The sequence below is a fragment of the Larus michahellis genome, chromosome 14, assembly GCF_964199755.1.
Source record: "Larus michahellis chromosome 14, bLarMic1.1, whole genome shotgun sequence".
NCBI lineage: Eukaryota > Metazoa > Chordata > Aves > Charadriiformes > Laridae > Larus > Larus michahellis.
In genome coordinates, this window is record NC_133909.1 from 13,116,110 (window position 1) to 13,143,731 (window position 27,622).

The window sequence follows — 27,622 nt, forward strand, 5'->3', positions numbered from 1 at the left end:
TTTTTTTTAAAGCTGTAAAATTAATCCATTCCCTTTTAATCCTTCCTTTAAGAGATCTTCAGAAAATCCCTAATTTAGCATGCTGGAGTTCTCAACAGGAGTTCCCTGGAGCTTTCAGTTCGCCTTTTTGCTGAAACGCACTGCTTGCAGTGTCCCCCGCGGAGGATGCTGCCCCGTCCCCAGCCCCTCTCCTCCTCCCGGTGGACCCCAGGCTGGTCCCGAGGCCCCTGTGGAGCACCTCCTCGGGGATTTAATTAATGGCGTTTTGGGATGGTGTGTGCTCTCCAGCTGCTTTCCCGTGAAGCCCCAAGGGGTCGCCTCGGACGAGGGTCCCACCTGAGCGGCAGAGCCAGGAGCAGCGCCCAGTAGAGAGGATGGGAAACCCCAAGGAGCAGGTGTCATTGTTACGTTAAAATGCATTTTCTGCGGATAACGTGCAGGCGTGCCAGTGCCCCGCGCTGTGCCAGCACGCTGTGGTGCAGGGGATGTGTCAGAAACGTGGTATTTTTTTAGTGAAGCGCATCTCAGATGTGCTGTTTGCAGGTACGAGGAGCCTTCCCCAGTTCTCCCTTGTTGCCCAATGGGAAGTGATGGAGGCAAACGCTCTGCTCCCCTCCAAAGTGAGTTCATTCCTTGAAAATGAGTAAATCGGCAGCTGCAAAGAGCTACGGCCTTTTGTTAAGCAACAACCAGGCAGCTTTTGTGGTTTTAGTCAGCTCTGCAAATGAGATGCAGAGTCCTCAAGCTGTTGAAGTTCCAGGACAGTCGAATTCCTTTAACTCCTTGAGTTGTCGTGTGGCTGCGTGCCCTTCCAACTCATTTGGATTTCTTGGCTTATCTGATTTCCTCACCTCCCTGTTTTGAATGCAGATCCATTGGAATGCTTTTTTTAAAAAAAAAAAAAAAAAAAAACAAACCAAAAAAAACCAAAACAAAACAAAAAAACCAACTAAAAAACCAACAGCGCAACAAACTCCGTCTTGATTCCAGCTGTGTGACAGCTGCTGGAAAAGCAATTAAAAGGAGTGGAACGAATGAAAAATTATGAAAAAAAAAAAAACAAAGGGGAAGAGAGAAATGAGAAATAAAAATCCCGTTGGCCCTCGGAGGCAGGGTTGTCCTCTGCAGAGGAAGGAGTGCCGGCTGGCTCGGGCTCTGGGCAGGATGGGGAGAGGGCGGTGAGGTTTTCCCTCCGGAGAAGCTCGGGCAGGGACGAGGTTGTCTTGCCACTGACCGGGACCTTGCGTTCGCCCTGGCTGAGGGCACAGCATCGCTCTCCAGGACTTGGAAACCCAACAGAAACATGCTTTTTAGACCAGACGCAACGCATGTGTCATATTAAATACTGCGAAATGGCACGTTAATACCCCCGAGCTCTTGGCCAGCCGGTTGTAGGTGTTTCTCCTGTTGCTCCAGGAGGGTCGGGAGTGTTCACGCGGCCAGGAGCGGGTCTGACGTCAGGCTGGAGAGGGGCATGGCCATGGGGCTGCGGGACAGCCCCGACCCCACTCCGGGGATGCAACCGGACCAAGAGCCCAGGCATCTCACGGCTGGAGGAGACACGTTTCTAATGGAACACACGCTATCAGGTGAGGAGTTTCACATTTCTCTTTTGTTAAGGGAAAAATTATACCTAGGGCGCTTTCATGCAGGGGTTGTGTTTGGTGATTAATTTTTTCCTTATTATTTTAATACAGGGTTATGCTGAATGCGTAAGAGCTGTACCTCCCGGCTCTGCGCTCTGACAAACATTGAGCTTCTCCTCAAAATGTGTAAGAGGCAAAGGAGCAAAAATATTCTGCTTTTCTGGGTGCGTGCGGATTTTGATTCTTGCCGCTGATGTTCTTTGGCTCCGGGCGAAGAGCCACAGGTCGAGCGCTGGGTCCTCCCCGCTAACGATCCCTCCCTTCGCTCCCCCTCCTCCGGCCTCGCCAGCACCAAGAAAAGCTTCCAAAAACACAGACCCCCGAATCTGGATGTATGAATTAGTGTTGAACTCTGATACGGGGCAGGCTTAGAGCTATTTTTTTTCAAGTTGAGAGTAAGGAAAAAAAAAAGAGCAAGCAAGCACCCAGCCCTGTTTCAAAAACTGTGCATTAAAGAGTAGAGTCGGTACAAATCTGGCTCGTATTTAGCAGGAGTTAAAGACAGGGCTGCACAGGGGCCAGATGCGGGGTGTTTTTGCACTTGCAATAACTGGCAAACAGCAGGGTATGGAGGGAGCACGTTCGCCTCTGCCCTCCCCGCGTGCTGGGGTTAATCATTGGCTCTGGGAAAGCCGGCGGCTCCTCTGGGAAGCGGGAGCTGCAGCGCCCGGTGCTCTCCTCGTAGCCAGCAGGGAGAGGTTCCTGCCAGTGCTCCTGAAGAGAGACTTGCTCCTCGAGTCAGTCACGATACGCCCTGTTCGGTTTTTATTAGGGGGGGGGAAAGAAGCCCGAGGAGGCATCAAATAGGAAAAGCCCGAGATAAATAAATGAAGTGGTTGTACGGGACGTGCCTTCCCGGGACAGCCTTTGGTGCAGCAGAGCTGGGCGCGGGGCCCCAGTAAAAGTTATCGCTGGGAACCCGAAAGGTTTGAGTGCGTTAACTGAGCCCTGGGGAGGGAGATTCTTCCCGAGACGCCCGGTTTCACAAGCGATGCTCTTATTGGTTTAAGGCTTCTCAAACACCGTTGCCTCCAAATACATTTCTGATGTTTGCTTTTTGTCTTCTGAATCCGCAGTTTTGAATCTCAGGTCTTGCAGAGGCGTCTCCCCCGCTTATGTTTTGCTTCTCTTGCTATTTAATTTAAATTGAATCCTTCCTGATGGACTCCATGCAGTGTTTGTAGGCAACATCGTTTATTTGGCTTTCGGACTTCACGTTCCAGCTTCTAGGGGCATTTACTTCTTGCTCCAAAGGCAAAAATAAGGTTAAAACCACTAGAAATTTAATTGGAATGTTTTAAAAAGTCTTAGATTTGCTCCATATTTTTTTTTTTTTAATAAATGAAGCGTTTGTTAAATTGAAGCACCTGTAGAGATTCAGTGCAGTTTTTACAAGACCATCGTGTTTTCCATGTTATCCAAACGCTCCGGCGTGAACCTTTGTCTGCTGCCCCGACAGCCCGGGCTGGGCTGCTGCCGCTTGTGGTTCACGACGACTGAAATCCAGACCCGGGCAAATAAAAAAGTAGCACTTCCTCGAAATCCCTTCCTAATTCCTCGAAATCCCTTCCTAATTGCCTTTAACCTCCGCTGTAGGTGGGGAAGCGCGGGAGAGAGCTGCAGGCAGGGAAAGCGGCGCGCCGGGGAGATAAGCCCCGTGCGAACAGGCGGCTGGTGAACAGGGATTCTGGATCCGTCGCCCCTGGAGTCCGCAAACATTTAATTCTTCCAAAAACAAACAATGAAGGGGAACAGAGTAGTAGAACCGTTTATGGACTCCAGCTGCCCGATCCGCGAAATCAGGAAGCGATGTCCAAGGGGAAAAGAGCACAATGCGTTTGAGGTTGCTTTGATTTTTGGTTTCAGCTGTTTTAAAGGATTAAAATACAAAAATATGTTCTGAGGTTCCCGCCTCTGTTTTCCTTCTGGGAAGGTTGTGAAACCAGTCGCTCTAACATTGCTGTTTTTCTTGCACAGGGTATTTGCTGTTTGGCCACGTGATCCAAATGGGAGCTGAAAAAATTATTCCCCATAAAAATATCCCCCAATAAATACCCCTTATCATACTTAGGAGGATATAAAGGAACATATTGGTGTTTTAATGCTTCCCTGCTCTAGCTATGCTAGAGATATCATTCATTTTATTAGCATTTGGGTGAAAACTTGAAAAATCGGTCTCTCACCAGCCTATGAAGGGAGACGTTGGCAGCATCTGTTTTCGGGCTGCTCCCAGCATCTCACCGCCTCCTGGGTGGCAGCCACCTTCCCCCTGCGGGCGATGTGGGGAGGAGGTTTGTATGTAATGGGGATGTTTTAGGGTCTAGCCGCGACACCTGGAGCCGACGAGCAGTGGTTTGACAACAATCCGCACGTCCAAGGCGAGACACAAATTCACGGCACGGAGTGCAGGGTCTGAGGCTCGGCTCAGGTGCGCAGCATCGACCAGGGCTACTGCTCGCGGGAGCTGGGCTGGAGGCTGCTGCTGCAGGTCACGGAGGTTTTAAGTATTTTGAATAACTGCATAAAAAAGAAAATTAAAATCTGTATCTTCTTTGTTCTATATGCCATTCAGTCTTCTCGCATTTTTAGTACAGGACAGACTGGCTTTTCTGTTGTTAATTTTGTGTAGATGAAGAATCAAACTATGGCCAGCTGAATGCCTCTTTCTACAAAGCCTCTTTAGGATGAAGAAGGATGAATTCATGCACATGGAAGAGGCAGCTGAGTCCAACCCATCTCTCTGTTCTCTTCCCTGATCTTGGACTGCTTCCTTTGAACTTCTCCTTGGTTGTCCAAATTGTAAAATTGGGAAAAGCTCTTAACCTTTGGCACGTCATTGGCTTCCTCTGGAGTGGTGTTTACTCAAGGAAATATATTAACCCCCAGTGATCTGTCTTATTCTAAACGATGTTGTTATCTTTCTCATCCTAGCTGGGAAAATGCAGGGGATATTCCAGAAAGCCTCAAAAATACTTCGGCAAACCCGTGCTCTCCTATGGAAAAATATTCTTCTGGTGTGGAGGATGAAGACAGAAAGTTTTCAGGCAAGTATTGGTTCTTCCAAAGGGCAGTTAGGGTTTCCACCACAAAGTATTTTCACATTGCATTGTTTTTATACTAGATGATCTATGAGAAGCCCCAACTGGTAACGTGGTTCTCTATCAGCAGCTACACTTCTTCCCGTGACGCTACAATATCACAGCATCATTCGGGCTTGTTACAAAGCTGGTTTGTTGCTTGTGGTCGTTGATCCCATTTCTGCACTGTGCAGAAGAACACAACGTCCAATTCACGATTACGGGTGTAAAATTATCGGCAGACCTCGTTGGCTGTGGTACTAAGAGAACATCTCTTTCACTTGGAACATTCCTCGTGTTTTCAAATGATTACACCCGTGAAATAGCTCTTCCTCATTTAATTTACAGAAGGAAAGCATTCACGGCCGGAGGAGCCGGACTGTGCAGCCAGATCAGCGCTGGATGAGGAGCTCCTTGAAGACGCTTTCGTGCCACCCAACCTGCAGGTCTCTGTGCTGCCACTCACCTTTACATTTCCTTCCTTTCATCTAGGAATGGATTACATCGGCGGTTTTTCTCTTAATAATACAAATATCATCAAGTATTGTATTCCACAACCCGCGGCAAGAAATCCCTTATGACTTCCTCGGACGGTTGGATGATCCTGCCTTTAACGCTACAGGAGTTACACTCGCGTACACCCCCGTAACAAACACCACCAGGCGAATCATGAGCAAAGTGGCTTCGGATTCTGCGATGACGGGTAACGCTGCTCTCAAACCCCTGTAGCTGCAGTGCCCGAACCCACCCCGACACTGCGGGCGCCGCGGTCTTCATTGTGGCGGGGGGAGAAAAGGATTTGGACAATACAATTTTTAAGAGTGCAAGTTGTGGCTGGTGCACATTTTCATGTCGTCGCATGACTAATCAAAGTTTCAGCTGTCATGGATTTATTCTTTTTTTTTTTCTTTTTTTTTTTTTTTTAATGACAGGTGTAATAATAGAAGAGGTAGAAAATGAGAAAAAAATGGAAGCAAGAGGAATTTCGGAGGAATACATTGGTGTTGTTTTTAAGGATGACTTCTCCTACCGTCTCAGATTTCAACGCTACGGAGTGGTACCTCCAAACGATGCCTTTGAACACATTGGTAACAAAATAAATGAAACCAGAGAACTTGATTTTACATTTTAAAAAAAGCTTAGATGGATCTCTCTGCTGCCATGCCACTCAGAAGGGATCAAGGCTGTATGTGTTAAATGGTTCAAGAAAGGTATTAATTACAATTTGAGGTTTTGTTCACTTAGAAGGAAACAAATGTCAGAGAGAAAATGTTTAAGAACAAATACGCATTGTCCACAGTCCTTGTAGTCCCTCTCCCTTCTATGTCTTATCATATCAAATCATGCCCTGAAAATGAACGTTGTGTGTGCCCTGATGTACTTCCAGCATATAGTGCAGGGACATATATTTAATACGTTAAAACAAAAACCTGCACACACGTTTGTCCACTATGCTACTTCTTCGACAAAACACACCCCTATTTACTGACTAAAAGTAGTAATCTAACCGAAACAAAAAATAAACTTACAATCCTCTAAAAAGTCAAAGGAGTTCATCAGTCAAGGGCGGGGGGGGGGGGGTGGGAGAGGAAAAAGTATTTTGCTAAGGATGGGTCTTGGAGAATGGAAATGATGGAGAGACTGTTTATTCTGCCTGCAGCAGGCAGTAGCTCCTCGCAGAGGCGTCCCCAGCTCTGGGTTTCCTGGAGGTGCTTCTCTCCTGCCCCTGGCTCTGGGCAGGTTTGCGGTCGCTGGGCTTTGAGCCCGGGCTCCTGCCGAACCAGGAGAGCTGAGCGTGGCCCGCGTGCCTGCGCCGCGGCCACTGGGTCGATGCCACATCAGGTAGCCCATGGAGCCAAAGCCAACACCTCCCGATACCACATCGCTCTTGGAGAGAAATGGCTGCTCCAGGCCAAAGGCTGAGTACAACTAAATCTCGATTTCCTCTCTGGAGTCTAATATGTTTTCAATCCGTCACGTAAGCGTATACATACACATGTATATAGAAATCCATAGATCAAATTCTTCTATTTATTTATTTTTTTTCTTTCCAACAGATACCTGCTTCAATTTTTCATCCAGCTACTGCAAAGTCCCATCGTACTGGTACGCAGGTTTCCTATCAGTGCAGTCCAGCATTGATGCGGCAGTCATTGAAGTAAGTATGGTCCTGATGGAAAACGTGTTTTCTCGTCCTTCCAGAGTTGTTTGGTAAATTTAAAAAAACAACCAAAATAAATAAAAGAACCCAAACCGGTTCACTTTCTTTGATCATTAACTTTTAAAATACATAGTGTGATTCAAAAGTTAAAAGAATGGCAGATCATTCTCATGGCTCAAGGCGGTGTTCGTGTTTATTACGAGACAATACAAAACGACAGTAAATATTGACGCTATTTGCCACTTTGCAGTGTAACATTGTTATTGACAAACTAATAATTTTAATGCTTATGAAAACCTGTTTGTTCTGATGTTGGCTGTTTCATTACAGAAAATCAAATTAACAGCTAATTTCTTTCCTTTAGATGAAAACAAACCATTCTGTTTGGGAAGAGATGAAGTCAATTAGCGGCGTTCGTCTGAAATCCCCCTCGATCAAACTTGTGTATAAAATAAATTACATTTGGTTCGTTATTTACATTCTATTTTGCTTCTCCCCGTATATGTACTTTTTATCAGTGAAAGTTATAAGAGAGAAGAAGAAGCTCAAGGTCTTAATGAGAGCAATGGGTTTGCAAGATATCGCATTCTGGTAAGTCTCATAGAAATAAACTGTGTAATTATAGGAATGACGTTACATTGTGTATGTAAGACGTACACTAGCTTGCAGGGTGGATGTGGGCCTGGTACCAATTCCCCAGAGCCAGCAGCAGCGATTTGCCATCGCCTGACCATGCGTTTGGGCTCTCCAAAGCCAAGTTTTTGCATGTTGTTGAATCAAAACCTGTTGTGGCTTTTATCTGTGACGTACCCCTTGCTGGAGGACCTCCGTTTCCAAGCACGTCGCTCTGATGCAGGATTTCTTTGTTGTTGTTGCGTGTTATACTTAGCCCTGCTCTCCTCCCCTAAAAAAAGAGAAAGAGCATTCTCTGCGTAGCAGAGATGTACGGAGCAAGGTTTTTGAGGTGTTGCTTGCCTCCAGGATACACACACAAAACACAAAAAGGGAAGAAACAACACGGTTTGGAGAAAACTGCAAACGACGGAGCACAGGGGGATGTAGGGTCTATCAAAACGGTCTTCCAAAGCCTTCTGAGCATAAGTATTTTGCATCATTACAAAAAGGATAAGAATAAGTGCTCCTGGCTGCAGAGCCCGTGCTTGGATGCCCTGTGGCTCTTTGCTGGCTTCGTGGCATCTGCCGAGATTTGGGTGGGTGCAAGATATGGATGTTTGCACCTTTCCAGTCTGGGAACTGTCAATGGAAGTGTATTGGGAATTACGAAGTATTTGAATTAAAAAGAGTGTGTCTTGTATCCGCTGTGTCGTGGCAAGTGCTGTCGTGTCCCGAGGCAACAGTAACTGTCCCTTCATTTGTAGGTTATCCTGGAGCGTGCTGTACACCGTTTACATTTCAATAACGGCAAGTCTGCTGACACTGATCACGGTTAGAGGAGTCATCTCCGATCACAACTTTTTTGAAATATATTTTTTTTATTTCTTTTATGGCATAGCATCTGTAAGTCTGCTTTTGTGTTCTTAAATGATGCACAATTTTTTCCGTTTCCTAATCAAAATGTCTAAAACCCAAAGACTGCAGAGGCCTGGGCATTATATGAGAAAGTAACAAAAACTTCTCTGCTACTGGGATTTATTGTTATAATTGTTATATATTGTTATAATTTGTTATATATATAAAAATATAGTATTATATATATAATAATACATATATAAAATCGCATATAATTTGTTATAATCACTGTTATTACATTTTGGGAGATTCTGACTTGAAATAAGAGTTAAGAGAGGTGCCAACGCCAGCATTAATGGGAAGGCTGATGCTGTGAGTGCCCCTGGGGCCAGGGGGCTTCCTCCTCGGGAGACCGAGGGGTCTGATCTGGCTGCCCCTATAGACCTGCCCTAAACATCAGAGATGTCTGCTCAATGACACAAGCCTTGTGATGTGCCACGTGCATCTGCAGGGGACAACTGAAACTCAACTGGGTCTCCAGTTTTGCTTGTTGGCTTTTCATGCTGGTCTCTTTAATCGCCAGCCAGAACGCCTCCCGCTAACTACTGGTTCTCTCTTGCTGCAGATTCACTTCTCTTTCATGCTCAGCTCCTTGTTAAAGCAGCCAAATATTGCCAGTTTCGTGGGATTTGTCCTTCACACCATCTTTGGATTGCTGGGCTTTCTGACATTGTTTGAAAAACTACCACCGTCTTTGGAATGGATTTTTAATCTCTTCAGTCCTTTTGCCTTCACAGCTGGCTTCTCAAAGGTACGTTCAAAATAAAGCCAGCACACCATAAAAGTTCAGCCCACAGCAAATATGCTGCAGATTTCTGCTAGATAGCAGTAGCTACTACACATGATTTGCGTTGCCTTAACGACCCAGTCATGCCCCTCTGCCCTAGACGCTTTGTGAAAAGAAAACTTGACTCGGAATAGTAAATGTTAGTTCATAACAAATATAGTTAGACTCTCAACTGCATCACGAATTTTACCAGCTCTGTATATACAAAAAATTTCAGTCGCTGGAAAATTCTTGCAGTGGGATGTGTCTGGTGGGTATCAAGATCTGCAAGAACCGCGAGGTCTTGAAGTGCTGCCCCAGCAAATACCGTGTGTGTCGCCCTTCTGGTGTAGAGACAACTTCTGCATAATTTTGAATTCAGCTCACCGAAGCACTTCTGATACTTGTGGTCATAATAACTTGTTGTCCTGCTTGCAAAAAGCATCAAGATCGCGAGTAGGCACAGTTTTCTGGTGAAAATGGTCATGATGACACAGCAGTGGCTTGCACGTAATATTTCTGACTAAAGGAAGTGTTGCATCTGACTTGTGCTTTTTTTCCTCCTAGATGATAAAATTAGAAAAATACGGCCTAGCCTTTACACCGGAATTGTACCCTTTCTTTAAGCTATACATGGTACTGACCCTTGACAGTGCCTTGTATTTGCTGTTGGCCATCTACTTTGATAAGGTTTTGCCTGGTAAGTAGAAATATGAGAGGAAGAGTACAACCTTCTTTGCATTTTCCTTCTATAATCCTCTCCCTTCATAGGGTGAAAGGTGCCAAAGAAGTGGTGGGGTAGAGCTGAGAAAGCTGTAATCTACCTGGAGCAACAAAAAAGGTGTCCTGGTAGTGAGCTGGTTGGGTTGCGGGATGGCATCTTAACAGCAATGAGCCGTGCCATGTTATGTTGAGGGGCTGAAAACGGCATTTGCCGTGTTGCTCAGGAAAAAATGATCAGGAAGAACCCCATTTTCCCAGAAGCTGGGTGCATGAAGCCGCCTCATTTGGCCCTGCCTCAAAAACAGGCTCCAAAAGGAACATTAAATCTTGCAGCGAGGCACTGAGATCCTTTGCACCTACTCCAGCAACCCTGGGTTTAAAAGGGCGTTGTAGAACTTGACCTGATTTTCCTATAACTTCTGGGCCAAAGAGGTGCTCAATGAGGTCTTTGCTGTGATTGTTGCCCACCTGAGTTTGCAGGTATGGGTGAGTGGATCACTTTTCAGGATGTACCAGTCCTTTTACGCTGCTAAAAGGCTGTATTCTGCAGCTGTTGAGGAAGAAACAACCAGACATGGCATTTATCGAAGTTGAGTTGACACGTAGCAATTTTTGGTCGGTATTCCACCTTCTTTGTTTCTGAATTAGGCAAGTACGGAGTACCGTATCCGCCTCTGTTCTTCCTGAGACCGTCGTACTGGTTCCAGCCCAGGAGCGGGTACGTGGGGGTGAGAGCTGGCGGCGAGGGCGGCCACGATCCCATCCTCAGCAATAACACTGAGCCCATGCCTCCGGGCTTCGATGGGAAGGAAGCGATCAGGTAAAGGCTCTTGTAGCCATGAAAAATATAACACTGCACGTTATATTTGACTCTAGAGAGCGTAGCCGTATTGGACTGATAGATGTTAGACTGAGACACCTAACCCGTACAGATAAGGTTAACGGCAAATACATGAAAGGGAGGGTTTGTTCAGTGTTTCATTCTGCTCCAAGAGCTGGATTTGAACGTTTATTGGACATGGGGTATCTTCTGTGCCAGGGACCGGCTTGCTGCCCAGGAATTGCCTCTTTGCAGGGCAGTGGCAGGGAGTCTGTCCGCCTTCACCACCGTCTTTAAGAACGCTGCTGCTGGAGTCTGCTGCATAAGATAATGTTATTTACACCCTTATGGGGCTAGTTTGGCCCATTGCTGCTGCTGGCCATTGCTTATTACTAAAAAGCAAATATAAATCTGCTAAAATAATAGCTAGCTCATCGCTTCTAATTATATAAACGTGTGTTTTCTCATTCCCTTGGCCCTCCCGCTTCATTCACAAAGTGTTCATTGAGTTTGACTTTAAAACCTTTTCAGCATCTTTTAGAAAAGTACATTGGTTAATTCTGCTTTCAAGTGTGCGAGAAATGAATTATGTAAAGCAATTCCTTCAGACGGAATTACGCTAACCCCTGATGGTAAGGAGCAGGACCAGTTTGAGGAGGAGGCCGAGAAATATTCTTCCAATAGTTTTCAAAGGTTAATACAAGGGAAGAGGAACATGTCAAAATTGCGAGATTCAGTAGTAATGGATTGCTTACCTTTTCTTTAGAATAAACAACATTAAAAAACTATACAAGAAGAAGGACAAGAGAACCGAAGCTTTAATGGGTAAGAGAGGTTTTGGAATTCTTTTAATTTCATTTTTCACTAGATATGAACCCAAACTGTTTTTAAATATACTGGATGTACTTAATTCTGCCTGCCACAATACTAAAATGCGTCATGCAATGGTTATTTCTGCTGGGGTGAATTACTGGCAAATTTCTACCAGGCTGTTACCTTCCTGTTCGCTCCGGGAAAATTACTATTTATTATTTTTTGCAATAGCAGAAGTCCCCTTAAAAGCAGGGAGTTTTGCAGCCATGAACCACTATAAAAATCACCTCTCCGACCTCTCTCTCAAAATGTAAACTCTTTTGGGCAAACAAAACTTGGTTTTTTGGTCCCTGGCTACAGCCGACTCTGCTGCCGCTGGCTGAGCCGTGCTCTCCAGGCACTTCCACATCTGCCAGCCACAGGAAGGCAAGGAGTTGGCACAGTCATCGCATAGTCATGGGATATTTGTTAAATGCCTTTGTTTAACAGGAACTCAGTATTGCCTCAAAGGTTTATATTGAGTAAAAAAAAAAACAAAAAAAAAAAACCAACAAACCAACACAAACAACCCACAAAACTGCAAAATAAGTATTTTTTTTTTTAAAAAAGAAAGCGGGTAGGAAAGTCTGGCTGCTTTGAAACCTCTTGAAATCTCCTGCGTTGGAAAGGCTATTGGCGCTTCTCTTTCTGTGGACTCTCTCTCGGGCCACGCTAAAATAAAAGCTTATGGACCTCGTAGAAACCAGAAGTCAAAATTCTTTAAATGCTGAAGTTAATACACTTGTTCCCTCAATTCAATCAAGACATGACTGCAAGTTCCTTACTAAGTCTAGCCCGAACTTCTGAAGATGGTCATGATCACAGATTTTAGATCTGTGGTTTTGCCTCTTGACTCCAAAAGAAATGTCATTCCTCTGCCGTACTTGGCAGCGAGCTCCAGGTACAAGTCTATTTCTCACAAACTTCCATCCTAATGTTATCCTATTTCTGTCCTAGGTTTGTCCTTAAGTATTTATGAAGGCCAGATCACCGCATTACTTGGTCACAGTGGATCTGGAAAAACCGCTCTCTTAAATGTGCTCAGTGGATTTTCCAAGCCTTCAGCAGGTACGATGATTGACCTGAACACTGAAGAGGAGAAGCTGTTTGTTTTTTCAAGTGTAAGGGGATAAAGATACAAAAAAACCCCAAGTTTTCCCTCAGTTGTTCAGTCTGGCTCTTTGTCAGGGCAGATTGTTTCTTCAGCGTGAGCTTCAGGGCTGGTGCATCCCTTGTGGATACGCTGGTGTGTGCAAGCGTACACAGGTGGCGATTTCTCCGTCTGGATGGCTTGATGTTTTCCATGAGTTGCACACCTGTAGGAAATGCGTCTTAGTTCTTAAGGGAGAGATTTGGTGCTCTGAAATATTTTTGAATGGTATTAAAACTTTGGATAACACAAAGTTATTTTGACTTTTTCTTTTAAACACTTGAGAAACGACCCAGTGCTGGGATTAATGTCAAAGGTATGAACACACAGCAGGCTGCTTTCCCCTTAAATCTGGGAAATGCTGTACAGCATGAAATTTGTTTCGTTCATTCCTGTGTGCAGGTTCTGCAACGATATACAACTACAAAGTGTCTGAAGTACAGGATATGGAAGGAATTCAGGCAATGGTTGGGATTTGCCCGCAATTTAATTTGCATTTTGAAGCCTTAACGGTGAAGGAAAACCTGAGAACTTTTGCTCACGTCAAGGGGATTCAGCCTAAGGAAGTAGAGCAAGAGGTTGGTATGTGGTTGTCTGATCTCTGTTTTACGGCATCTTGGACACTTTGAGCTTTCTTTATAAAAGATTGTCACCAGCATCGTGTTCTGTGGAGATGAGAACAACCCTAATTTAGGGGAGAAGTGTTTTTTCAGTTCTTTCTTATCCTTACGATACGCTCAGATAGAATTCAGATTTGCAGTGCTTAGAGATAAGTGAAGCCATTTAAAATAGGTAAGTTTTGAGTCTTGAGGTTATACTTTCCTGTACCGTGTGTAGCTACGTATGGTTTGGAAATCTGTCTCTTGTCTTTGTATATCGCCAAGGTGCAGAAAGTTCTCACGATGTTGGACCTCACCGACCTTCAGGACGTCCGCGCCAATACTCTGAGTGGGGGACAAAAACGGAAATTGTCTCTAGGAATTGCAATTTTAGGGAATCCCCAGGTAGGGGCTGGTCATATTTACACACCCCACACCCCCCGCATACTGCTTTAGCACATAGTTTTGCATTCTGACTTGGCATGCTTGTACTTTTCCCCTGGAACTCCAAGTCTGCTGACCTACTAATCCACTTGGCTGCTGGAAGGATCAAGGAATCTAGGTCAACAAGAACCATATTTAAATAAAAAGGGTAATAATATTGTAATAGGAGAAAAAGTAATAAAAATGGCTGATATCTGAGGATGTATTTTATTCTTAGAGTGAGATTGTAAAAAGTATGAAATGAAATGATGCAAGCATGGAAATGGTGTCTTGGACAGGTGGAGGTCTGATCTTGTTCGCCTTCGCAGGTGTTGCTTTTAGACGAGCCGACAGCTGGGTTGGATCCCTGCTCCAGGCACCACGTGTGGAGCCTTCTGAAGGAACGCCAGGCTGGACGCGTGACGCTCTTCACAACCCAGTCCATGGCGGAGGCCGATGCTCATGCTGGTGAGCCCAGATTTTCACACCAGTTGGCCTACAGTTTGAAAATGAGGGTTTCCTGTTGCAGAGCCCACGGGTGGGTCCTGCCATGATGCACTCTCTGCTCGCTGGACACGTTTTGTCTGACAGCAGCCACCAAACCCAGGCTGAACAAAGACTAAAACTGGGCTGACGTGCCCTTCCAAGACCTTGCTTGTGCTCTGCTTCGGGATGAAGCAATTGCATATTATCTGGATGTACCACCAGCAGCTCCCACACAAATTAGTGATATTGTTTGAATTAATATCTTCCCCATTTCCTTATTGCTCCTGGGCTGCATGGGAAATTTTCCACAAGCCTATAAGAACACATAATCAAAAGATTAATCTTGGCGCTTAGGAGAAAGGCAGCAGTTCAAAAAGGAAAAAAGCCGCCAGCACTGGCCTGCTTTTACTCCTCTCGGCTCCATTGTAAAAACGTCTGTTGAGTTCAGAAGGAGCAGAGTGAGGCCAGTCTACTTCACTGTTGTAAATCCCCCCCAAATCCTTTGTATTCATCCCTCCTTAGACCGGAAAGCTTTCCTCTCAAATGGGAGATTACAGTGTGTTGGCTCATCTCTGTACTTGAAGAGAAAATGGGGAACTGGCTATCACTTAAGGTAAAGCCTTTTCTTTTTGGTCATCAGTCTTTTTGGGAAAAGCTTGATGTATTTTCTTGTAGAATCTGCATCTCTGTAGAGTTTCTATACAGAGTAATAGAAATCTTGACAGTTCCTTTTAGAAGACTTTTAAAGCTGCCAAAAATATCTTGCTTTGGATAGCAAGTTGCTTTTCTTTGGAACCCAATCTTGAAAGCTCTGAGCATGTAGCTAAAATGACTTTGCAACCTCCTTCGCAGCCAAAAGGGGACCAGAGTAAGATGAGTTGCAATTTCCACATACTCAGTGGTGCCAGAGTGACGTACAACAGCTTTAATGTAAAGCTGTTTTTCTTTGGAGTTTAATTTCTGTGTTCTTGGTTTAGCGGTGTTGGCCAGGGGCATTATTCTTAACCTCAAGTATTTCTCGCATGCATGGCAAAACCAGGGGCACTGCAGATGCCTGTAAAAATTCCCACTGAAATGCTGCCCAGTTTTGGAGGTTTCCCTATGGCTTGAGGAACGACCACTGGCTTTGTATTTTAAATGGATGATGCATGCTTTTTTCTTTTCTCGTTTAATATTATAGCAAATACTTTTTAACACAAACAGGATGCGTGTAAATGACGTGTGTGACCCCGAGCTTACGTCATCCCTGGTCAGGCAGTACGTCCCCGGTGCCGTGCTCACAGGACGGAAGGGGGATGAGCTGGGATATCTGCTACCTCTGGAAAACACTGACAGCTTCCCAGGTAAGAAAAGCCCGTCGCTGTGCCAGGGTTGTAAAGGGAAACCAAGGTGGGGGGAAAGCAGAAAGCAAAGTTGCTGTGAAGGGAATAACTACATTCGCTGGTCCATGCTGCATGGGATTAGGAAGGCCAGAGCTGCATAAACATCAGCCTTAAAGAAAAATGGACACGCTACTACCAATACTGCAGATGAACAAAAGAAATTTCACCAACTAATCTACAAAATAAAATCCATTGAGTCTCCTCTGGTTTCAGGATGAGATTTCTTCCACCAGGAAGGCCCACGGTAATCAAGAACTCCAAATGTTCTACTTACCTCTAAAGAGCACTATTTTGCTCTACCTCTATTTTGGCTTTTAAGTTATGGAGATTAATGACGTGAACACCAGAACATAGAAAGAACGTTGATCATGCCAGTCTGAGTTTCTGCTCAACAGTAGGCTTGGTCGCTGGGTTGAATCTGGCTGTTTCTGTCGTGCAGATCTGTTCAGCCACCTCGAGAGCAGCCTTCTGCAGGGGGTTGTTAATTATGAGGTTAGCAGGACAACCCTGGAAGATGTTTTCCTGAAGCTGGAGGGTGAGGAAGCCACTGGTCTAGGAGGTAAAACATTGACTCCCATTTGCAAGCGTGGCACAATTAAGGTTCCATATATACATATCTTTTAATTCAATATCTACTGAGTTTCTATTAAATGTGAGTTTTGGTAGGTTTTGGTAGGTCAAGAGTTGCAGTTGTATTCAGCTCTCCTTTAGTGAAGGATACCTTCTTGAAGAAGTCTAGATGATTCAGTCTCATCTTCCCACAAGCTTTTAAGCACATGAATGAAGACTGGTGTTGGAAGGGTATTTGCTTTTGAAGCGTAGATCAGGAGGTAGGAAGAGATAAACTGGCCAGAAGGCATCTCACAAAGCCAGGGAAGGTACTGGATGTGTTGCCATATGAGCCCAGGTCCAGCCAGTCTGAATTCACCAATGTAAATTATGTTCTGGATAAATTATGGCCCTTTTTCTCTGCCCTTATTTCTTTTCTGGCTAAAAATTAAAGGGTTCTTCTATTCGGAACAGAAGATCGTTGTTGATTGTTTACACTTAAACGTGTCCTTTAAATGCTCTTTGTGGATAACGATGTTTCTCGTGGTGAACATGCAGAAGATGGAGACCTCGAGGAGAAGGACCAAAGCCTCCTGGTGTTTTCCGAAGAGGAGAGCGTGGCAGTGACCGGGATGGCGCTCTGGAGGCAGCAAGTGTGTGCCATGATGAGAGTTCGCTTCTTAAAACTAAAGCATGAAGGAAAGTTTCTCAAGTCCATGTAAGTACGGGAGCTCTCGCCCAGTCTGCAGCCCTTGTGCTGGCTTGGTGCTCTCCAATGGATTTGATCGTTCCCTTGAGTGACTGAGAGAAGGCTTAAATACTAGTGGAGAAGTCTGGAAGCTAAAAATTAGGTGGGAAATGTTTAAAAGCTGCAGTTACAAGGACAGTTAGAATTTACTGGTAGAGCTCTGAATTGCGTAAGTTTTAAATTTCCCCTTGCCTTTCTCAACGTAAATCACACAATTCGCTAAAGGCGGAGTTTCCCTGGACCCACTCATGGTCTGTTTTTCCACCTAGATTGCTGTTCTTTGGAATATTTATCCTTCCAATGCTTACGATTTTCATTGAATTTCAACTGTGGGACAGCTCCGGCAACTGGGAAATCACGTCTAGCTTGTATTTTCTTCCCACTGCAGAGAAAATTCAAAATAAGTCGACAAACCTTCTCATCTTCAATGATACAGGTGAAGAAGAACGTGTGATGTTGATTCACTTTCTGCACCACTCTGAGTCCTCTTAGAGTTGATAGACCAACCTTGCCTTACTCTTTCTCTACATTCCTTTATGTATTTGTGGCTTTGTGAAGTGTCTTCTCTTGAGCAAAAGCAAATCCAATTTTAGTGGCAATAACTGAATAGCTGATACTTAAGAGTAATGAACCAGGCAAAATAAAAAATAATTTAAAAAAAAGCAATAAACCAACTATGGAAACATACATTTTGTTTAACTAGTTTAATTAAAATAGAAAAAAAATAGAGACAATATAAGTTTGCTTAGATTCTAAGTGATTTTTTTTTTAACATACCTCTGCTTTGCAAGTGGGAACTTGTCTATAAGAAACTGTTTATATTTAGAGAAAAAAAAAGTTCTTGATTTGATTTCAGGATCAGAAATTGAGGATTTCATTGCTGCTTTGAAGACTCAAAACATAATCCCAGAAATAACTCTTGAGAAAAACATCACAAGCCTTCCGCTACATAATGGAGCTATAAAAATATCCCTGGAAGGCAAGGTGAGTGGTAGTTTTTTTTCTTCTTGCGTTCTGTGTGTCAGCAGGATTTTCTGAAATGGGTTGAAATGAGGCACAGCGAAATGCACGCACACCAGCAAAAGGGAGACTATTTGACAAATTTAATATTATCAGTAACCCCTTTTGTGGGAAACTGGGATTACGTTTGTTTTTTTCCACTGTATGTTTTCCTAGAGTGGTCATTACAGAAAAGTATTAATGCAAGTCTTTTGTGCTTTTATCCAGAAATTACTGTCTTTATCAATCATTTTGCTTGTGCTACCCATTAGCGCGCTTCCAGGTCTCCACGTTCCCGTTCTTCAGTAAAAACATCTGATTGCATTTCTCATGGCTTTTCTCCAAACCCTTCCCTGGGGCCGGCTCCTCCTCACACCTCTCACGGGCGTGGAGATAACTCCTTTTGCTCTTACGTCTTCAGAGGTACCGATTCACGGTCATGTGTAGCGTGGAACACATCAACTGTTTCCCCGTGCTTGTGAATATCCTCAGCAACACCTTCCTAAGGCTCTTCAATTCCACCCAGCGTATCCGCATCTGGAGTCAGCCCTTTTATGGCGTGAGTGTCCTGCCTTTCTCGGTGAAAGTTAATCGAAATAGCTGTGCTGAAGCGATAAGGAGTGGGTGGGTTGGAAATGTGGTTGGATGAGTAACCTCCGAGGGCTGGGGTCAGTGCTCCAACCGCTGGGGTATTTCTCGGGAGTCAATACCAGGGCTATTTAATGAGAATTTCTTCTGCAGTGTTTAAGAGCTCTATAGGGTTTCGGTGTCAAAGACATTTAATCTTGTGCTCTGTGGCAATATGGAAGAATATAGCAGTAATACTTGCAAGCCCTACCTCGCTTTGGCATCCATTTGGTGACAATCAGCATCAAAAAGGCAGTCTCTATCCTCAACAATTTGTAGCAATTCAAATATTTTTTTTGCCTAAATGCTTTTCTTTATTGCTTTATTTTGCGTTCTTAAACACAAATTATGTACCATAAGTATTATTGCTCACTTGCATGTTTAGTCATCCTACGAGCATTGACCCAGCCAGGTTCTCCCTGGGCAGCTGTTGATTACTGACGACTTTTAAATTTCTATTCCGCAGACACACACCCCAGAATTAAAGAGTGATATTTTTTTCGTCTGTCTCAACTACTTGTTGGTTTTGGCTGCTGGTTTGCCTCCTCACTTTGCAGTGAGCAGCATGGAGGATTACAAGGTAAACAGTGTGCGCTGAAAGCAGTCTTAGAGAAGACGTGAATGCAAAGGGGACGTCTCTGGGCTGCAGTCCGTGTGCCGGTGGGCTGGCCGCCACTTCTAGGTAGGATGCAGGAAGAAATACAGCCCCACGAATACAACGTTGGACCGAAGCACATTACCTTGCGTCTCAGGGAATCAGCTTTGGCTCGGGACAATTTGGGTGTTAATAAAGATTTTTGTGTCAGGATGATTTTTTTTTTCTTTTTTTTTTTTTGCTTTTTAAAAATGATGTGTTTTAAACAACAGTAAAACTAAGAAAGAATTGAAAGTTCTTGGAAGGGAGGGGAAGGCTGAGCCAGGGAAGGGAGGAGTGAGGGTGATGGAGGAGGAGGAGGAGCAGAGATGATGTTTTGGGCTCTGCTGAATCGCCTCCCTTCTCCCATTTACTTTCCCAGCTCCAGGCTCGTGCCCAGCTGCGGCTGGCGGGGGTCTACCCCTCGGCGTACTGGTGTGGGCAGGCGCTGGTGGACGTTCCGCTTTTCTGGACCCTGGTGTGCCTCATGTTCGGGATCGTGCTACTCTTCAACCGCATCTGCCCCTTGCAGGCCAGCAGCGTCCTGCTCCTGGTGAGCTCTCTGCGTGCGGGAAAACGGGCACACACAAATCCCCCTCCCTCATCTCCCAGTGAGATTTTGCATTAAAGACTTTAATCAAAATGGATTGCTCTAGGCCGGCTTTCATCTACCCACATCCATCTCCTAGTCACTGACATCAGTCTCTCTCTCTAGATCGTTTGCATCATTGGTTATGGAGTATCTCTTGTCCTCCTCGTCTATTTAATTGCCTTTAAATTTCGCACGGGACGAAGCAATCGTTACATTTGGTCTTTCATCTTCATTCTGGTAAGTGAAGTGAATCTTCACTCTGGAGTGTTTGATTTACACACCCTGCCACTTGAGGTTTCACTTCAAATATACGGATATTCAGCAGAATAACCCAAACCAGTAACAAATAGCCTATTTTTTATCAACAATACGTTAATATTGGAAATGCTTTTTCTGCTATATTCCAGGTGAATTTCACTCTCTATGTGTTCAGCGAACTAGACGAGACACGTTACCTCACCTTCTCTACTTTGATTCCCGTGTTCCCACCGCTGGGCTGTTTGAGCTTTACATCAGTAAGCAAACACGTCCTACTAAATTCAATAATGATCCTAATGGTGCAAACTGGAAAAGGAAGAAGCACTTTCCAAATTCCCTGTCTCGGAGTGCCAACTGTCAAAAAGGCAGAGTGAGAAAGGGCAACAGGAGAAGAAAAGGTCCAGGCTGTGGAGTGAGGAAGGGACCAAGATTTGACTTGTTAATCCATTGTTTGATTGGGATATTTTTGGTGTATTTAGTTACAAAAAGCTGTTACGATGACTGTATTTTGGCAGCCAGGGTAGCATGGGAGGGGAAGGTGGTGGAGTGGGAAGACCTGGAGGGATGAAGGGAGCTTGGCAGAAGGAGGCAAAAGGCCTGGGAAGAGAGAAGCCATGACGGAAAAGGTCGCTCTAACCTGGCTGATTTGAGGCACCTCTGAATTAGCTGTAGCCAAGGAAGCTGCAGCTCTTTGAGGCAGTATCAACCCCAAAAAACAAGTACAGAACAAAGCTCCTTTATCCCATCCTGAAGAAAAGCTAAGCATCCCCCAATCCCACACTTGCTCCAACCCTCCGCTGAGGCACACTGTGCTAAGGAATTTTTCTAACCAACTGATATTTTTCTCTTGTAGCGTTTTTCGTTGTTTTATGATACCGAATTTCTTGAGTCATGGCATCACGTCTTCATAGCCGTCTTTGCGGTAAGGAGCAATTTGGTGATGGTTGTTTTGGAAAGGATGGCTGTTCGAATGAGACGGCCTTGCGCTGGGCTTGTATAACTCTGCCCGTAAATAAGGCATGGGTTGTGTGGCCAAAGTTTCCCATTCAGTGCTGGCAGGGGAGGTAAACCCCAGTGATCATGAACTTGTGTCTCATGTGGCCCTTGGATGCAGTACCGTATGTGAGGAAAATGGTGGGGGGATTAAGTAGAGCTCGTGTGTAAGGCAGAGATATTATTAATCAATTAATCAGCCTAATGCTGCTTCTACAAAAGAACGATGTCGTATCTGATCCTGTGGGATGTCCTTTGGGGTGCAGATTACCTGAGCTAAAACTGCAGCGTGACGTCAAGGCATTTGCAAATGATCTGCATATGAGATGGAAACGCGTGCAAAGCATCAATTTAACTTCTTCCCCTTTTGGAGCAATATGATTAGCTTTTCAATAGCTGAAGTAAATGAGATAGGTCCCTGCATCGTCTTGTAATTAAAATTAATCAAGTGTGTCGTTAACCTTGTCTCCATACAAATCTAACTTGTTATTGCTTTTTTAGCCTTACATCCATTGTGTGATTTTTGCTTTTCTGCTGCGCTGTTTGGAGATGAGATATGGAGAAGCAGTAACGAGACTTGATCCCATCTTCAGGTGTGTCCCGGGCAGGCGGGGGCCGGGATGTCGGGATGCCGGGATGCCTAGTGGCCACAGTTATCCCGCTCTGCGCAGTGGGCTTGGTGCTGCACAGCCAGGCTGGACCCTCCTGGCTCACCCCTGACGGCAGGAGGAGAGGACCGAACTTAAAAACATTTTGCAAAGTGTGGATAGAGCCCATATTTTTAGCTTTAACCAGCTTATCTGGAGAGGAGGAAACTGAGAACAAAGGGAGGGATTTTTTTATTCCTCTGGGTCATTACAGTTTCCGACTTTACTTACTGGAGTTTTCCTGAATGTGTCTGGAGGCAAATTCCCACCCAGAGTGTTGCAATAGAAGGTCAGTTGAACTACAGTATCCTAGAGAGAGTAATAAATGTGATTTAAGCTTTTTTTTTTTTTTTTTTTACTAAGCTTTATAGCTGAGATTTTTGGGACATTTCACTACAGCTGGCTAAATCAATAGTTACAAATTGAAATCCAACCTTTTAACTCCTTTTCAGACGTGTCGGTATTGCTCTCTGCAGGATGGAGACTTCCCCTAAAGCCTCGTCAGGCTGGGGTCGTCACTACCTGCTCTCCGCCTGTCCGTCACCAACAGCGTGCGACTGACCACCAGAGCCATGTGGGAGAAGATTTGTAAAAAGTTTTAAACTGTCAAACATTAGCAAACGTGTCTCAGCCAGGAGTTAGATGCCCAAATAGCTTTGAAAAACCCGCCCTGTGGCTTTTAATTCTCCTTGAACAGATCGTTGGCGTGTATCGAGGAGGGCACCAGTCAATGCCTAGTGATGAAAGAAAAACTAAAGCTGGCTTTTATTTTCTCATGCATGTCAGTGGGATATTTTTTTCCCCCTTTTTTTCCATGAATAAATATTTGAGCAAACACTGTGGAACAGCTCCCCGAATTCAAATAAATTGTGCGGGGCGCTGCATTGGCGCTGCCCTGGGAACAAACTCGTAAATCTGAGCCTGTTTGGGAGCGATTCCCGGTGACACCACCTCTCCTCCTCCGCTCGCAGGATCCAGCGGAGGAGAGCGGTCGCCCACCAGAACAGGGACCCCCCCGGGGAGGAGCCCCCAGAAGTGCGGGCGGAGAGGGAGAGGGTGAGGAGCGCCGTGGTCTCCCCGCAGCAGGAGGAGGTGAAACCAGCCCTTCTGGCTCGTTTTCTTTTTCACTCTCCACCTTCAGGTCTCTCTCTGCTTTCTCAGCTCATCCACTTCTTTATTTCCTGATATCTGACATCGAGTGCACATCTCTCCACCCAGCCCATGGTCACCCTGGCACCAGAAGGAGTTTAGCTGGCACTATATTTTTATTCCCCTTCTGCTTCCCCCACCCCTTTTCTGTTGCTGTTTCCTGGATTTTTAATTTAGACATTTTCTCTTTAAAGAGTCATACTTAATGGGAAGAACAGATGAGCTGTCTCACGGGGTAGAAGGAGAGCTTTTATTTCCCGCTTCATCTCTTCACAGGACTCAGTTATCATTGTCAACAGTTTGCGCAAGGAATACGAAGACAAGAAAGCCAGTTCCATCTTTAAGAAAAAGAAGAAAGTTGCTGTCAAAAACCTCTCTTTCAGTGTTAAAAAAGGTTCGAGTATTTTGCTGCACCCCCTATAAATGACCCTAAAATCTAACAGGAAGGTCACCTTTGGAGACCATATTTTGGTTAGAACTTTCTTGTGGGCAACCAGACCCAACGCTCCTGCGTGCACGGTTTTAATTAATGGGGATAAGTTAATGAACGGCCCTTTCTCGTACTGTACTTTTAGATATTTTCTACCGCGCAGGGAAAAAAGTCTTATTAGCAATAATTATTACTAACGGTTCTTGCATATTTGTTCTAGGAGAAGTATTAGGTCTGTTAGGACCCAACGGAGCTGGAAAAAGCACGACTATAAACGTGATTTCTGGGGACGTAACGGTGACTGCTGGGGAGGTAGGTGATCCCTTTGGAGTGTTTGCGGGTTGGCCTCGGTGTCTTTATAAAGGAAGGGTGTGATAGTGCAAGCTGGTAACACGGCCCTTAAGTCAGGGGATTTACGTACAGGCAACCCTGGGTATTTACGGAAGTAAGAAGTAAGTCTTGATTTACTCAAAGCACATTCTAGTTTTCATCAAAATCACTGTTACAGATTTAAGGGTTTGAGCTACACAAAACCTTCGGTGTGCATTTGAAACCCCTCGTGAAATTTCACCAGCCCTGTAAGAAATGTTGACATCTTAAAAAAAAAAAAATAATAAATATAACACTCTTCATAAACAGCCTTGCAAAACCAGGAAATTGAAAACGAATGTGAACAGAGTTGGGCCAGTAACAATCCATCACTTAATTATGTGTGGGATGATTAATGACATGTGAGGGGGAGGGGAAATGCCATTGCTGTTACAGACTTGGGACTGAATGTTTGAAACGGAAAAGTATTTTTAGGAAAAGGCAGACTCACGTTGGTACTATTGCATGAAGTTTTATTGGTAGTAAATAGCGCTTGGTTTTGTGAAGAGGCTGTCCTGGATTCGGGTGATGTTGCGGTGGGTGGAGACGATCACCCCAGTGATGCTGGACGTCCCTCCCCACGTGCTAACGAGGTTCCTCACAACGCAGGAGCAAACGCTATTGCGTTTCCAAGGGTTCCGTTGACTGACCCCCGGATCCCCCGTGTGTGTGTGTCCGTGCAGGTGCTGCTGGAGGGCCGCGGGGCGGCCGCGGGGCGCCTGGGCTGCTGCCCGCAGCGGGACCCGCTCTGGCCAGACCTCACCGTGCGCCAGCACCTGGAGGCCTACGCCGCCCTGAGAGGGATGTGGAAAGGAGACACAGCTGTTCGCGTCGGCCGGTACAAAGCCAAATGATTCTAGCTTTTTTTTCTTCTTCTTTAGCTTTACCTTGGAGAAACTGGATCTCCTTCTGACGAGATCTGCTACTTTGTACTGTTCTCAATCCCTTGCCTATGGAGATTTTAACCCTGGTTTACCTAGAAAACTTAAGAAAACAAATTAAACTTGCTCCAGTTTGTGGCCAGCTATGTGAGTGACTCGCTTCTCTCATTAGCTGTGCTTACAGTCTTGAGTTTCTGCAAAAGTTCCTTAATTTACTGCCTGAGCTAGGAGTAAAATCACCAAGTAACCCAAAGTGATGCCAGACCGTGTATGTTAGTCTCTGGTTCCTCGGTACCCCTGACCACAGCTTATTTTTCCTTTCCATTCCCCACAGCATAGCAAAGGCCTTGGATCTCCAGAAGCATTTAGAAACCCCAGCTAGGAGGTTAGCTGCTGGAGAAGCCAGAAAGGTATGTGTCATATTTGTGTTTGGTACTTGAGCAAATCCTGCTCGCTTTTCCTTGAATGCGGTGCACAGAAGACCTTCATTCAGGCTCGAGGATGTGTTGCGTTCCTTGCCCTGGTGTCAGCGAGAGAAGAATATAGTCCTTGGGGTTGTAAAAGTTTTAATTTTTTTTTGTTTCACAAGGCAGAAATTTTCTTCTTGGAGCAAAGCCTGAAATTCAAGTCGAATAAAAATATAATTCTGCAAATTGGATGTCGTTATGAAAGAACCTCAGGGTTCCAAAGGGAGTTACTTCCTCCTAACACAGAGGCGGATCCAGCAGAGTGTGTTTTCATCCATAGCTTTTGAATCCTTCCTGGCAGGATCCCCCCCCTCTCCTCTTTCCCCATTCTCCCGCATTGTATGCTTAATAAATGCTAAGCACAAATTGGATTTACAAGGTAATCACCTCTTCGTGCCCCACCACATGCATCCGCCAGTAAAGGGGATGGAAAACCATTTTCAGATCTTTGTCAGGCTTGGGAGTTTTGGGGAAAGCTAATTTTGGGAGATTAAAATTTTAACTAAAAACACCCGAGGTGGGTTTTTTTGGATCCCTGTTTCCTCTTGCATTTTGGAATCAAAAACTTCATCTTCTAAAAGATTCACAGTGGTTAGGATCTAGCCTGGCAACTCACCGCTTTTGCAGGACAAGTAGCAGCAGACCTGACCTCACCTCGGTGTCTTTCCCATTTCAGCTGAGTTTTGCGCTGAGCGTCCTGGGAGACCCGACGGTGATGCTTTGGGATGAGCCGTCGGTGAGCGTGGACCTGAAAGGGCAGCGCCGCATGTGGTGAGCAGCCCCGCTGGAGCAGAACTGAGAAGCATAGGACAGATTTGACAGGATGGGTCTTACCCGCCGTCTTGTAGCACCCCTTGGGCGGGCAAAGACTTTCTGCCTCAGTGACAGAGCACTTTGCGTTTTCCCTTTTTCCTGAAGCTCAGGGGATGGGGTACCACTCGCTGAACTCCTCGCGCAGCAGGCAGTAAGCCCTTGCAAACCGTCAGATGCCATCTTAATGGGAGTGCAACAAAAAAATATGAATAGATTTCAGCTGAACCCCTGCATTTGGTACAAAAGACACAAATTGCAGTTTCTCCAGAGCACGAGAAAAAAACCTATAGATAGTTCTTCCTTCTCATCACTCCGCCCTAGTGCTTGCTCTAGCTTTTCATCAACAGTTTACACTGAAAGTATAAAATTTGGAGGGATGCTGACATGACAAATTCTCAACGGAGTATTGGCATCCGCATGTTATCTTCAAGCAAAGTAACTCAAGCCTTTTAAATAGCTTATCCCCCTTTTTTTATAGTTTTATCATTTCAGTTGACTTTTTGGGAGGGAGACACAAAAGGGAGATTTTTCTTCTGGGAGTAACTGCCATCCCTCTGTTCCCAGGAAAGTGATCCAGACCGCGGTGAAAGGCAAGGAGCGGGCAGCCGTCCTCAGCACCCACTACCTGGAGGAGGCGGCAGCGATGTGTGACCGGGTGGCCATCCTGGTGTCGGGGCAGCTACGGTGGGCACCGGGGTCACATCGCTCACCGAGTTTTAGCCTGGGTGGGGTGGGGGTGGTGGTGATTTCTGTTGGGTGGTTGGTTTTGGTTTTTTCTTCTTAATCTAGTAGAAAATGTTGGTTTGCTTTATCCCAAGTGTATCCAGTGATCGCTTTATTTGCTGATTATGATGGTTTGAGCACTGTTTTCCCTCCTCTGCAGGTACATCGGTTCCCTTGAGGATCTGAAAAGAAAGTTTGGCACGAGTTACCACCTAGAACTCAAAATGATGGACATGGAGCAAAGCGATGCCCTCCACTCCGAAATTCTGCACCTCTTCCCGCATGCGGCTCGGCAAGAAAGGTCCCTACCCCATGGGCTGCACACCCAGCCCCGGCTCGTGCTGGGATGCCCTGTTGCTCCTACTGACCTTGTTCAATAATTTAGCTGGGAGTACAATAACCCTACAAGCACCCCTAAACCTTGGCGCCCAGTCATGAAATGATGAATTCCTTTCTTAACTACTTTTTCAGGATGACTTCTTTGCTCATCTACAAGATACCAATGGAAGATGTGCTACCTCTGTCCCAGTCTTTTTCCAAGCTAGAAGCAGGTAAAAGGAAATAATCCATTAAGTACGAAGATTGCTTTAAAATTGTTCATATGAATTTGTTTTTTAAGGATGCCTTCTCCATCCCTCCACAGCTAAACAGAATTTCAGGCTTGAGGAGTACAGCTTGTCCTTGCACACTTTGCAACAGGTATGTTGCTGTAGAAGTTACAGGTGAGAAACTGCCTGTGTAAGAAGAAGAAATAACCTGTGACCGGTGTAGGTACCATCAGACCTTGGCAATAACGCGGTTGTTTCCACTGCGGTGTGTTGCAGGCGTTTGTAGACCTCACCCGGGACCTGGAGGAGCACAACCCGGACGCAGCATCCGACGGGGCTGTGGAGCGGAGACCGCTTCACCTCTGAGCCCTTGGAGCCACAGAGGAAAATATTCAGCGTATTTCACCAGTGTTACTGATATGTGTGGTCGGATGCAGCCCTCGGACTTGGTTACCCATGTCACAGCACGTACCGCTCTGCAAGTTTTCTGCCTCACAAAGAAAAAAAGAATTATTATTTTAATAAATAAAGCCTTTATCCTTTGACGAATTGATGCCTGCCATTCACCTCTACCCCTGCT

General features: G+C 45.2%; 1 protein-coding gene across 1 annotated transcript; it reads left to right on the plus strand.

Annotated features, from left to right (window-relative positions):
- Positions 1-1,124: 1,124 nt before the first annotated feature.
- On the plus strand, positions 1,125-27,591 carry LOC141751006 (ATP-binding cassette sub-family A member 9-like). Its single transcript, XM_074607136.1, has 39 exons — positions 1,125-1,589; positions 4,578-4,690; positions 5,216-5,426; positions 5,656-5,811; positions 6,781-6,881; positions 7,249-7,475; positions 8,264-8,402; positions 8,980-9,165; positions 9,748-9,880; positions 10,552-10,723; positions 11,490-11,548; positions 12,533-12,643; positions 13,128-13,303; positions 13,610-13,729; positions 14,077-14,215; positions 14,756-14,846; positions 15,437-15,576; positions 16,055-16,174; positions 16,723-16,882; positions 17,182-17,348; positions 17,769-17,896; positions 18,333-18,470; positions 19,005-19,118; positions 19,555-19,725; positions 19,888-20,001; positions 20,172-20,279; positions 20,876-20,944; positions 21,517-21,608; positions 22,634-22,754; positions 23,088-23,205; positions 23,462-23,553; positions 24,294-24,448; positions 24,826-24,901; positions 25,635-25,729; positions 26,336-26,455; positions 26,655-26,795; positions 26,966-27,045; positions 27,138-27,193; positions 27,319-27,591. Exons 1-39 carry the CDS (start codon positions 1,475-1,477, stop codon positions 27,406-27,408), a joined length of 4,914 nt encoding a protein of 1,637 aa, XP_074463237.1. The 5' UTR covers positions 1,125-1,474; the 3' UTR covers positions 27,409-27,591.
- The last annotated feature ends 31 nt before the right edge of the window (positions 27,592-27,622 follow it).